Genomic DNA, 13,368 nt, shown 5'->3' with positions numbered 1-13,368 from the left:
ATTCCCCCGGAGGAGCTGGAGGAAGTGGCCGGGGAGAGGGAAGTCTGGGTTTCTCTGCTGAGACTGCTGCCCCCGCGACCCGACCTTGATTTGAATTTTACAGCCTAAATTTTCTTGTCCACATTCAATATTGTATTTTTTAAATCCATCTTAATTTAGTGTATTATCATTCTTGGTACTGGCTTAACTTTGCTGTCATTGGGTGCTGGCTTGGTTTTTTGTCTAAGGTGTCCTAATTGTGAATGATATTTGAACTAGTGTTGGAGGTGAAAACCTGAAGTAGTGAACTATAAATTTGTCATTAAAGTTTGGGACTCTATTCCAATCGATAATGATGTGTTTGACTGGTTTAATTTCTTGTTAATCAGTTAGCTTAAACAGGTAAGTTAACTCTGAGGAGTTAAAGCATTCTATTGGGTTTGGGCGGGCTGTGACTGACCGATCAACCCTAGGGATCCCCGGATGATGTCACGAAGCCCACGCCTCCAGGGAAACCCCGACCGGTCTGACCCTCCTGAATACGGTGCCCGCCCAGGTTACGTGTGTCTGCGTCGGTTTTTTCCGGTTTTGGGTAGCTATGCCCTCACAGCTGATTCTAATTGTTCTTATCAGTGGAGTCTATTTTAGTTCATCTTAAGACGCGAGATCTTCCTGATTTTTCCGGATTTCGAGCTTTTTGCTATATTTCAGTTCTGCTGTATCTCAGTTCTGCCATATCTCAGTTCTGGCCGCCGGTCGGTATTCAGACCACGAGACCGTCCAGTCCTTCTTGCCTGATTACGCCCATCGCCTGAATCCCGATTCCTTCTCGCCCTCCTTCTGTCCAACGCTCATCGCCCGATCCTCACAAGTCCTTCGACCATGGCTTCGTTTGTGATTTGGATCCTGTTTTGGCATTCGCTGGTTTGACCTCGGACTGTGGACTATGGCTTGGATTGCTCCTGAATAAACTCCACTATTCTATCCTGTATCTGCGCAAGTGTCCTCCTTTGCTGGTCGTCATACCTGACAGTGGTATTTGCAGACAGGTAAATTGGTCCAAATAGCACAGAGAGAAAATGTATATTATTTAAAGTTTTATACCATTTTTTCATCCTCTTTGCTCAAGAGGCCAGGTGGAGTTTTCAAAGCATGCATGTGTTACTTTTTATAATTTTACATTAAACTTCAGATGAAAATAATCCAGTCTTAAGAAAACAGCATTACACACGATATACCGACTGCTAAGGATATAAAAGGATATAATGATTCAAAATACAAAACATTTCATTTCCTTTTATCATTTTAATGATGGGCTGCTGTGTGTTTCTTTCTGTTCTGTTTCTGTTGTGCTGTGTTCATGTCATCTGCTGGTGTGGCGATTATATTGTAATGTGATGAACTGCTTGATTATATCAAGCATCGTTAATCCCTTAAAATGTCCAATCCTATAATACGGAGCCCCGTTGAGTAAGGTTTTATTGTACTTTAACGAGGAAGTATCTACTGTACTGTATGTGTGTCCTACAGTGGACATGGATGTATGAATGGATGACCATACATACAGAACCAGTGTATATTCAGTTAGAGAGCAAAACGGGTCATGCGATTGATCCCCCCTCCCGTTTCATAAACTACCTCCGCTTGGCGAAACCAGGTTTTGTGTCAATGATGGAATTTGAATCCAAAATAACTGAGTACCCCTGAGTTAGAGCGCATCTCATTGCCAGTTCTTATTTCACTCTCCACGCCGCTGGGTGGCGGTAATGCACCTAGTTATCATCAACGCCCTTTTACCCAGAATAAAGAGGAAGAAGTTGCGTTCTGTGGTATATTGTCTGCGGAAGTTTACGGGCAGAATTACTACAAAACCACTTAATTCTAGGGATACGGGCGATTCAAATGTAAAACAAAAGCTTGTCAATTTTTATGGTACTGGACGTAATTGCTCACTTGCACATTTTGTCTTTTTTGTCGTGACATTGTTCTCCTATACCGTTTTTAAGAAGGGGATCACGTTCTTTATTCTTAAGGTAAATTTTGCATGCTTTTGTTATAAAAATCATTTCCCGACTGCAAATGCTACATGAATATCTAAATGATTAGTTTAAGGTTAGAAATTAAACATCAGTACGGTAATCCACTTGGAAATGTTTATGGTGAAGCGGACAGATTTTCAGCAGCATTATCAGTTTGAGGGCTTTTGCATTTATGCCATGAGTTACAGGAGGTGCAAAGCCGCTGCTCCAGTAGTCCATTATCCAGATGCGTTTTTTATTTGTAAGAACCATACGTGGCTACACTGTAGAAAACTGTCACGTACCACCATTTCTAAATTATTTACGTACGGTGTAATATGCGTTAGGCTATTTACAAATTTCAGCAATCTTTAGCAAACGGAATACTGAACATATAAAATTACAATTTTATATGTAATTCCCTGAGTGTTATATTTTAAGAAAAACAAAACACATTGAAATGCTTTGTTAATAAAATTATAATTATATTTTAATATATCTTAATATTAATTATCTGGATATTGCGCCTTGACCATTTAAAAATACCTTTAAAGTTTTGCTGTTTCTAAAGATCTGTCAAAGTTTAGTAAGATATAGTTTAGCAAATGTCTAACACGCACGGTCGTTGCGTTTACCTAGTAAAAATGCTTCGGATCATAAATGAGACAATAACCACTCTTTTCAATAGTACTTAATTCTAAAAAATTACGATTCGAAAGCCTGTCACAATAATCAGCTCCTTTGTTTGAGACCGTGTTCAATTTATATAACGTGAAAGTTAAAATTGGATATATAATATTCAGCATATATAATACTTTTCTTCAATATTATAATAGTAATTCGCATATTTGCAAGCTACAGCAAAAAGCAATTGGAATGAATACCCCCAAAGTTATACATAAAGTTACATTTGTATGACTTTTAATGCAACTAATGTTCACAGGATAGACCGTCACAAGTTCTCTTTTCAATAAAAAGGACATGGGCGTAAATTTCGGGGGGGTTGTAGCCCCCCCAATAAATCAAAACCAGCTAATACAACCCCCCAGAAATCATGTTTCCCCCGTAATGGGTGGAGACCTCAACTCCCCCAATGTTCCGGCCAAAGTTATGCCCTTGAAAAGGGATATATTTGTGTATTCTGTTGTTTTTTTAATGGATATTGCTAAATTGTTTCTTGTTCTTCTTCTTCTTCACCAGTACTAAACTGCTAATATTCTTCAAGTAACAAACTGCGTTGGTCAAAAAAAAAAAAAGCTAACCTTTTTCTGATTCAGCATAGGCTTCAGTAGCAGGGACTTGAACACTGCTGTGTGGGTTGATGAGTCTCCGGTGAGTGTGGGGCTCTATGTAAAATAAATCATCCTCCATCACAGGTGAATCACAGTGTATATTCACAGCAGCTCACAGAGACGATCACAAGCAAAACAACGTACAAGGAAGAGGAGCTCAGAGAACAGCGTAGTGAGGGACTGAGCATGTTACACTTGACATCCTGGCGTGCAAAGTGAGGAATCATGGCCTTGTGTGTTAAAAATGAATCTGATCTGGGCTGCACCCATACAGGGGATATTGCTGCTATGCAGAATCCCGGTACTGAGAAGATGGGATTGGGAGTTTGCCTGGAGTATCATCAAACAGAGAAAGGGACTGGTCCAGATTCTGTTTGTCCATCACAGTACAATGACTCTCAGTGCACTAATGGGGTTGAAATTACAGTCGACCAAATAAAATCTGAATCAAGTGGAGATATAGTAGTTTCCAGTGGATTTATAGAGGAGAAATCAGAGGCACGACTAGAATTGGATTGTAAAGAGAGATCAAAAGGAGCTCATCAAGAGGAGCAGCCCATTCCTTCATCTCAGAGGAAAGACATTCATACTGATTGGTTAGGTTCTTTGCAGTTTGTAACAAATTCCACTAATGCATTTGATAAGAAACAGCACCAGCAACTTTACTTGAATGGAATTGATTTGAGCAATGGAAGACTTTGCACTACAAAGAGAGACAGGAACCCTTATTCAGGTGAAAAAGCACACAGCTGCAATGAATGTGGAAAGGTATTTACGAATATAGCTGCTTTAACAAGACACACGAAAACACATTCAACTGAAAAAAAATACATTTGTGGACAGTGTGGAAAAGGTTTCACCCATCCAGCTTACTTGAAGAAACACCAGAGAGTCCACACAGGTGAAAAGCCCCATGTCTGTTCGGAATGCGGACAGCGGTTTACTGCAACAGATTCTTTAAAAGTGCACATGAGATTTCATTCTGGGGAAAAACCATATCAGTGCACCGAATGTGGAATGAGGTTTTTTACCAGAGCTACCTACAAGAACCACATTTTAAACCATTCTGGAGAAAGACCAAATGTCTGTGGTCAGTGTGGAAAAAGTTTTAAGGATGCAGCCTCTTTACGAAGACATTGTGAAATTCATTTAGCTGAAAAACCATACAGTTGCACTGAATGTGGAAAGGGTTTTACTCGTTTATTTCGCTTAACTACACATAAGAGAGTTCACTCTGATGAAAAACCGTACGGCTGTTCTGAATGTGGAAAGAGTTTTACTCAGGCAGCAAACTTAAAGATACATATGAGAATTCATTCTGGTGAGAAGCCATACAGCTGTACCTTATGTGAGAAAAGCTTTACACAGTCGAGTGGATTAACAGGGCACATGAAAAGTCATGCAGAAAAAAAACCAAGCATCTGTAATCGTTGTGGGAAATGCTTTAAGCGTTCATCATATTTAGAAAGGCACCTTAAAGTTCATTCTGGAGAAAAATATGTAAATAGTGTTATGGGTGTAACGGTTAAAAATGAATCTCATCTGGGGTTTTACAGCACAGTGGATTCAGCCACAATGCATAATTTCACCATAGATGAGATGGAATCAAGACTATGTCTAAATTATGAAGAAATAAAAATGGAAAAGACTGACCCAAGCTATACTGTTGTGGCACTGCATGTTGACAGAATGAAGTGTGAGTCAAATGGTCGTGACTCTAACTATACTCTAGATTCCATGGAACAGGATCTTAATAATGATACCATGGAGTCAGCATTATATTCAAATTTTGAACACATCAAAACTGAGATTATCGATCCAGACAACTTTCAGCAGCAGCAAAACACTGAACCACGGCATGTTATTGGTGAGAAAATAGTAATTAACAAAATAAAATGTATTTCAAGTAGCGGAAAGGAACTCTATTCCCAAGCAGTGGATATTCCTACAGTGCAAAAAAATATTGTTGACTATATAGAATCAGGAGTCCATCAGGAATCAGAAGAAGTTAAAATTAGGATTGTTGATTCAGAGAATGTTCTGGTGGGACGGCAAATTGCTATGCAGTGCTTTGAAGGTGAAGCAGCAGACGTGAGCTCTGAATCAAGTCATGAGACGGGGGGTTTTGGACGGCTTGCTGCTAATAGTGAGACAGAGGGGTGTGTGGAGAATCAGGAAGAGAGATCTGAAAGAGGTATATCAACTGAAGATGCAAAAGAACCATTGTCTGACTCCCATCAGGGTGAGAACGACAATCATGAAGACGGCGATTACTTGGTTTCCATGCTGTCTGGAATGATTTTACCTGAGACACATACCATGAAACACCACCATACCCTTAATTCCCAAAGATCAGATTCAAGTGCAGGCTCTGAAAATGGACCATCCTTTTCAAGCCTTAAAGAGCAAAATGCAATTTGTTTGGATGAAAAACCTCACAGTTGTAATGAGTGTGGAAAGAGTTTTGCAAAAACCACCTATTTGGCAAAACACAAAAAAACCCATTCATCTGAAAAAACACACATCTGTGATCAGTGTGGGAAAAGCTTCACTAAGCCATCGTACTTGAAAAAGCACCATAGGGTTCACTTGGGGGAGAAACCTCATAGCTGTTCAGAGTGTGGCAAACAGTTTGCAGTGGCAGATTCTTTAAAAGTTCACACAATGCGAGTTCATTCTGGTCAGAAACCGTACCATTGCCCTGAATGTGATTTGAGGTTTTTCAGTCGATCATCATTCAAGACCCACATTTCAATCCACTCTGGTGAAAAGCTGCACACTTGTAGGGAATGTGGTAAGAGTTTTGCGAATCCCACTTACTTATCAAAACACAAAGAAACACATTTAACTGAAAAAGTATTCATCTGTGATCAGTGTGGGAAGGGGTTCACAAGTCGGTCATACTTGAAAAAGCACCAGAGGATTCACTCAGGTGAAAAACCCTATATGTGTTCTGAATGTGGACAAAGGTTTACAGTAGCAGATTCTTTAAAAGTGCACATGAGATTTCATACTGGTGAAAAACCATACCACTGCACTGAGTGTGGGATGAGGTTTTACACCCGAGCAACCTACAAGAACCATGTTTTAATTCATTCTGGAGAGAGACCAAATGTCTGTGCTCAGTGTGGTAGAGGTTTTAAAAATGCAGCAGCCTTAAGAAGACATTGTCACTCAGAAAGGCCATACATTTGTACTGAATGTGGAAAGAGTTTTACTAGATCATTTCGCTTAACTGTACACAAGAGAGTTCATACAGGTGAAAAACCTTACAGCTGCTCTGAATGTGGGAAAAGTTTTAGCCAGGCTATGAACTTAAAAGTACATAAGAGAGTTCATTCTGGTGAAAAACCGTACACTTGTACTCTGTGTGGAAAATGTTTTACGCAGTTAAGTGGCTTAACAGTACACATGAGAATTCATTCAGGAGAAAGACCGAACATATGTATTCATTGTGGGAAACGTTTTAAGGCTATGTCCTACTTAAAAAGGCACCTTAAAGTTCACTCAGGAGATAAACCACACGTTTGTGCTTACTGTGGAAAGAGGTTTGCAGACACTAGTAACTTAAAGAAACATCAAGCAACTCACTGTCACAGTGAACATATGCAGTCTGACTACAGATAATTTCTTAAAAGTACACTAAAAAGATAATGAAATGTAATTAATTTTCAAACTAAATTCTGCAAAACTATTGTCAATAAAACTATGAAGGTGTACATTTTGAGTTATACTTTAAAATTAGATTAATTTTAAAACATATGACTGCTTTATTTGTGTACACTAAATGGTATTTTGTGCAATGTAGTCATGTTCACAAAGACCTGAGGAGTAGTGCTAACATGCTGGTGCATCACGCAGCATTACGACATTACTGAAGGATATTCATCTAATATGCTAATGTTTCATGTGGTAGTTATATGCACTTAAATGAGCATTTTAACTTTTATGAATGATATACTTTTATATTGTTACACTGTATATGTTTTTCTAATGGGTAGTTTGGATCATTGTAATTATGTATTGATATGTATTTTGGAGGGTTTTGCTGCATTGTTCATTTCCCTTAATTTTATTTAGGGCTCTTTGGACAGTACAGTTATAGTGGTTTCAGATATGGGAGATTTTTAAGCGAAATATGTATTATTATTATTATTATTATTCATTCTGTTGTACAAATAGTTCGAAAATTGTGTGACTTTTTAGTGACTGTCACTTTCATGCCAAACAGGTCATGTTGTGATGCATTACTTGTGAATCTGCAGTCATATGAAATATGGAGTTGCACAGCTAAGTAAATAATTACTTGTGATTAAAAAATATTTTTTTATATATTACACTTGCCGGTTTTTTTGTACATTTGTCAACAGAACATAATGATGTTCAAAAACTATTTTTATTTGAAACATTTTAGTTTGAGTAGAGTTTTTTTTCATTTTTCAAAAGTATTGTCTGCTTGTTTGAAAATTTCCATTGAATATCATCTGGGAATCAAAGTCTATTTCTGTATATTAAGTATGGCTGAGGGTACCAGCATAAGCTTAAATACAGTAGTTCCCCAGTATCTGTGGTTACTGTCAGTTATCCAGTTTACCTTAGTCCAAAAAAAATATTGCAAAATGTGTAATGTGTTTTTTCATTGTTCATTTGTCCTTTGAGGGGTATAAAAAGCATAATTTTCATTGCTGTCATCCCTTAATACATGACATTTTAAAATTTCTCTGTCATCTCTTTAGTGGCAGGATTGGTAAAAATCTGACATTTCATGCTAGGATACTGTTTGCGGTTATGATATGGTATTCTCTAAATCGGACACGTGCAATTACATTTATAACTATTAATACATTTAACAAAATAAACATTTTAAAATATTTATAAAATAGAATTACTGTTGAGCGTGTAAGCCCCCATGTTGAAATTACGTCACAGGGGCAACTCGGACAAGAAAATTCTGTCCGACATAAACGAGGCGTGTTTCCAACGGGAAGTGACGTTTTTCGTGACGTTTTCATCCGAGTTCCAACTTGGAGAGAAATAATCGAATGCACCATAACACCATAGCCACCACAAAGCAATGACAGGATAAGGGCCTTACTCAAGGGCCCAATGGAGTAGGATCACTCCTGGCATTCATACCAGTAACCTTCTGATTGCCAGCACAGAGCCCTAGCCTCAGAGCCACCACTGCACCCACATGGTGGGCTCTGCTCTATAGTAGGCTGCATGATAACGAGATTAAAAATAATTAATTAGTTATTCTTTTAAAATTAATCACACATGTCAGCATGTTAACTTTGACAGCCACAATGATGTACTATGGTATCAGCTATGGTATCAAATTTCAGATGGTAAACACTACTCTACACTTCAATTACCTGATATCAGTGGGTTGATGTCATGGCTTAGCCTACACAGTATTATGCCCCAATTACGTGCTTCTGCTAGAACTCGTAAATCAACTACAGTTAGTAAAACTACACTGTTATAAAACTATCACAGCATATAACATTTGACAACTGCTGCCAAAGTACTAACAACATACTTATAATATACCATATTCAGCTGCTTGCTAATGGTATCGTGTTTTGATAAAAGATGTTTCTTCTTGTACAGAAATTTGTGCCCTTAATGATATCACATTTTATAGCTTGTTTCATAGTGAATTAGTAGTAGTAGTAATAGTTGTAGTATATACATTTATTGCATGTTTTTACAGATGTACTGTTTATCAAATTTTAATATGTTGCCAATTTTTATTTAGTTTTTATTTGTTAAGCGCAGCTGGGTAGCACACTGTTCACTCCACGAGGGTTTCCCCCCACCTTCCAAAGACACAGAGTGGACTAACTAGTGGCACGAGGCTAAGTGGGTTAGTGTATGTGATTAGAAGACTGCAGGTTCAAATCGCTTGGCTGAATCATCCGGGTTATTTGTATGTTATTTTGGGAGAAAAAGATCTGCTAAATAAGTAAACATAACTGGTGTGCTTAGGTTGCCTAGACTATGTGACTATTTATGTATGTATGTATGTATGTATGTATCACATTAACATGCCAGAATACTTTCATGAGATTCAACATTTTTCAGTTTTCAAAAAAGATTTTCCACTGCATTTTCTTTCACTCAAAACTCTAGTTATTTCATAAAAATGCAGAAATTTCAATACCACTTGAGAAATGTTGTATTTTCGTGTTTGAATTGCCTTATAATGATGGTTTTTATTTAATTAAAATGAGGCTAAATGAAATGTATTTTTAAATGATTTAATTTTGATTAAACCATTGAATACAAGCGTTACGTCAATAAAAAGTACACATAACTTAGTACGAGAATGTTAGACAAAATCGCATGCATTTTTCTAAATTAAGCAGCGAAGTGCCGACTGATTCTGGACATAGAAATTGTCTTTCATCTTCCATAATGGCTTACACATCTATCCAGGCCCGAACTGGCCACTGGGAGTACCGGGATATTTCCCTGTGTTCTGGCCTGCCATTCAGAGCAGACCTCTGAAACAAGTAGATCATTTTACAAAACAGATGCTGTAGTGCAAAATGCGCACGCAGCATGGTCCCGCCCCGTGTGTCTCATTTCGCGGTACTTTAAGGTGACAGATAAAATAAGTTTTCACCTTAAATTGATTTCAGTTCTTGTAACATCACTATTTTTCAGTCATCCCGCATTGAAAACAAAAAGCTGTGTCGCGGTTGGAACCAGCATTGTTTCGCACCGCTCGGAAAATTTAATCGTCACCCTACCCCAGATTCCTGGCCTCATCAAGCCTCGCAGTCCGGCCCTGCAGCCATTTTATTTTAAGCTGACGGTCCTTTGTAAATGAGTGCTAGCATGCGTGTGGCTGTTTTGTGTTTAAGAAGAACGAGGAGACACAACATTTGACCGTACCGCTACACGACAGAAGCGTGAAAAATAACTATCACCGTGTAACATTCGTACAATTGCATTGCCTTCTTAGATATGTAGTTCTAAACCGAACTCTAGCTAACACAAACCTCCGCGTTAACATTTTAAGAACTACTCGAACCATAATGCATATCGTCAGCGCGAACTTCCTCTCTCTCGCGGGCTTTGTTTTGTTGTGGCGGTACATTTGGAAGTTTATGTTGTCCGTTTTCAACACCAACTTTAAATACCTCCACGGCAGTTTATAGTGATGTCAGAGGTACGTGATACGTGTTATGTGAATTGTAGCCATTTATTCAGGCATTGGCACGCCTAATTACTTAAGCTAAATATTTTGTAATATAGTACAATTTAAACCGATGCGTAACGTAGGTAACAATGGAAGTTTAGCTAATGCCACAGTTGACCTGGTGCTGGGCTTCCTCTCACTGAGAGAGTTTTCATTACGACTAGTACAGCGAATTACAACTGAGCGGTGAAGTGTCTTTCAAGCGATGTCAACTTTTGTTTGTGGACCGATTTTAGAAAGTAAGCAACTTTAATTAAAGGGCCATTTGAAGTTAGAGGTTACTGACTGCTGTGTCTATGGTTTCTAAATCCACCTAACCAGGATTAACGTACGAGAGGGTAAGCCGTCATGTCATCTTCAGCTGGCATGCAGCCGTCGGAAATCAGCATCCTCGCCCGCTGGATGCCGAGCAGGCACCGGGCCGGAGTCATTCTGAGTCCTTCTCTGGACGGAGCCGGCTCACCGAGGGACAGTTGGGACGATTCCTTCGCCTCGCAGTTCGTCCCCCTTCCCGCGTCAAACAGCAGCAGCAGCATAAGCCTTGATTCTCTGGTGCTGGCCGACACTAGAGACCCGGACCAGAAGGGGAAAATGAAGCTGCTGGACACACTCGGGATCGCCGAGGATAGGGTGTGCTTGGATGTGGCTGACAGGAAGATCAGCGATTGTCCGATAGCACAGAAACTAGAGGAAGTAACTATCCCTTCTAATGAGTCTAATCTTCAACTGTCAAACTGTTAAAAACGTGTAGTAACCACAAATCCATTTAAAAACATTGTAAAAAAAAAAAAAATCAGTCGTATTCTAGGCTATACATATGTTTTGCCTAACTAGGGGTTAGTATGTTAATTTACAAAATAATTGGGTGTGTAATGTGGCCGTGACACAAATTAGTGTGTTAAGTACATAGCCAGTTTGGTAAAAGCTCACAGTCACATTTGATTTCAGTTAAAGGAGTTGCAGAGAGCCATGCAGGAGCAGCTAAAAGCCCATCAGATGGAGCAGCTCCACCCGCTACTGCCAGAGCCTCAGAGGTTCCTGGGTACAGTCGGCCAGCATAGCAGTACAGGTACGATCACTTCTTTCACTTCTGAGTGTTCTCCTTGTGGTCAATTATGACTTGCATATTAGTGCCCAGCAAGCACAAATCATTTATGCTGAGTTGAATAGTTAAACTTTTGTGCTCTATGCCAGGGATGTCAAACTCCAGTCCTGGAGGGTCAGAGCCCTGCACATTTTTGGGTTTCCCCTCATTTAACACGCCTGGTTCAATTGAATCAACTCCTTCTGCCCATTACCACACAGCTCTTGAGCTGAATCATTTGTGGTGGAACAGGGAAAGAATTAAGCTACACAGGGCGCCGCCCCCCCAGGACTGGAGTTTGGCATCGCTGCTCTGTGCCATTTCTCAAGATATGGAGCCTTTGATTGATAAATGCTTAAGAAAGTCACTGCAATGGGAAGATGATAATGAATTATAATGCTGCTGCTCTCGACCTGTACTTTAATGCCTACTACATGCTTGTATAAGTGAGCATAAGTTACAGAAACCATGAGCTTAATGATCCAATGTTTTTGGAATGGGTAATAAAATGCAATTTCATATGTCCTAGTTTTATATGTGTATTTATATGTTGGGTTTATGAGTTCAGAGGCTTAGACATTCTGCTATTGCTGCTTACATTCTGCCATTGTGTCATTTCCGGTGTCCTTACATATGGTATCTGTTCATTGGGTATAATCATCTGCATTTTCATTTGATTTCTGATAAGCTCAGCAGTGTTTATTTGGTTTTAACATAGCCTCAGGTAGTTCTGTAATTTTTTGGTGAATATGGCTTAGCGTTGTGTCATCTGTCCTTTTAACTAAATAATGGGGAAAAACATTTCCAGTGACCTCTTTAGGAATGTCTGTTTCTTTTCAGATGTAATTCCACTTCTGTCTTTGTAGACATGATAGCGACTGTCCATCAATTGTTTTTAATGTTGTTCAGATTTTGCAGGGTCCTCTTTGCTGGCAGGAAAAGGCCCTGTGACTGCGGAGCCCTCTCAGTGGGCCCTGCTGGCTGGCTCCATTGGCATTTCCACTCCCTCTCAGGCCATAAGCAGTCCGCCAGCAGTCAGGCCTGGATTCCCACTTTTGCCTGTCCAGTCTCTACAGTGGGAGCCAAATGCCGTCCCTGGTAGGGCATCCCTGGGTGTTGTGGGGCAACAGGAAAGCCCCCATTCCCAACAGGACCCAAAGACAAGCCTGTACTCAGAAAAAGGAGAGGCACCCTCTGATACCACCCTGGGTAGGAATATTCCTGATTTGTACGTATATTAGGAACTGTAGCTTTCAACCAAAGTGCTTTTAGTGAATAAGTGTTTGGAGCATAGTCCACAATAAATTTTGGATAAGTTCACTGGTCTCTGGTACAACAGGCTGTGCGTTGTTTGGAAGGCACTTGTAAAGTCAGTTACAATTTAACAGGAGCAGATGTGTGGGAACAGAGTTACAGCCGTGACCAGCATAGCGCTGACAGAAGCTACAGAAATGCTAAAAGCGATAATGATGATCGAGAATTGACAACCTCTATGAGCAACGACCAGCTTCCAAGCCCTGGCAGAGAAGATGACTGGAGTGTCCCACCCTCAGAAGACAGGTAAACGCATCAGCCCAGCGGGGCAGATATATGAAGCTCAGGGTCTTAGGCTATTATATAATTATCAAAAATGGCTTGTTAATGAGAGAGTTCAGAGGAGAAGAGCCAGATCTTTTTAAAGATGAAAGTATGACTACAAGTGCACAAAATATCAACTCTATGCAACAGTGGTATGCAGAATGACTTCTCAGAATGTATAACCGACCCGTGAGGCAGCTCTGGAAC

General features: G+C 39.6%; 2 protein-coding genes across 4 annotated transcripts; both read left to right on the top strand.

The window, feature by feature from the left end:
- Window positions 1-1,793: 1,793 nt before the first annotated feature.
- On the top strand, window positions 1,794-9,457 carry LOC140586939 (uncharacterized). Of its 3 annotated transcripts, none has more exons than XM_072708479.1 (2): window positions 1,794-2,012; window positions 3,564-9,457. In XM_072708479.1, exon 2 carries the CDS (start codon window positions 3,578-3,580, stop codon window positions 6,914-6,916), a length of 3,339 nt encoding a protein of 1,112 aa, XP_072564580.1. In that variant the 5' UTR covers window positions 1,794-2,012; window positions 3,564-3,577; the 3' UTR covers window positions 6,917-9,457. The 3 variants fall into 3 exon arrangements, with proteins under 3 accessions (XP_072564580.1, XP_072564578.1, XP_072564579.1); XM_072708477.1 differs by having other exon boundaries at window positions 3,374-9,457; XM_072708478.1 differs by having other exon boundaries at window positions 3,198-9,457.
- Window positions 9,458-9,867: 410 nt separating this feature from the next.
- Window positions 9,868-13,143, top strand: LOC140586943 (uncharacterized; the record flags this gene model as incomplete). Its single annotated transcript, XM_072708485.1, has 5 exons — window positions 9,868-10,469; window positions 10,821-11,192; window positions 11,448-11,568; window positions 12,493-12,792; window positions 12,972-13,143. Coding segments are annotated over exons 2-5 (938 nt in total), but the record flags the coding sequence as incomplete, so codon positions are not given.
- Between the last annotated feature and the right edge of the window lie 225 nt (window positions 13,144-13,368).

This window comes from Paramormyrops kingsleyae, unplaced genomic scaffold (assembly GCF_048594095.1).
Source record: "Paramormyrops kingsleyae isolate MSU_618 unplaced genomic scaffold, PKINGS_0.4 ups98, whole genome shotgun sequence".
NCBI classification, from domain to species: Eukaryota; Metazoa; Chordata; class Actinopteri; order Osteoglossiformes; family Mormyridae; genus Paramormyrops; species Paramormyrops kingsleyae.
This window is presented reverse-complemented; position numbering and strand designations above follow the sequence as displayed.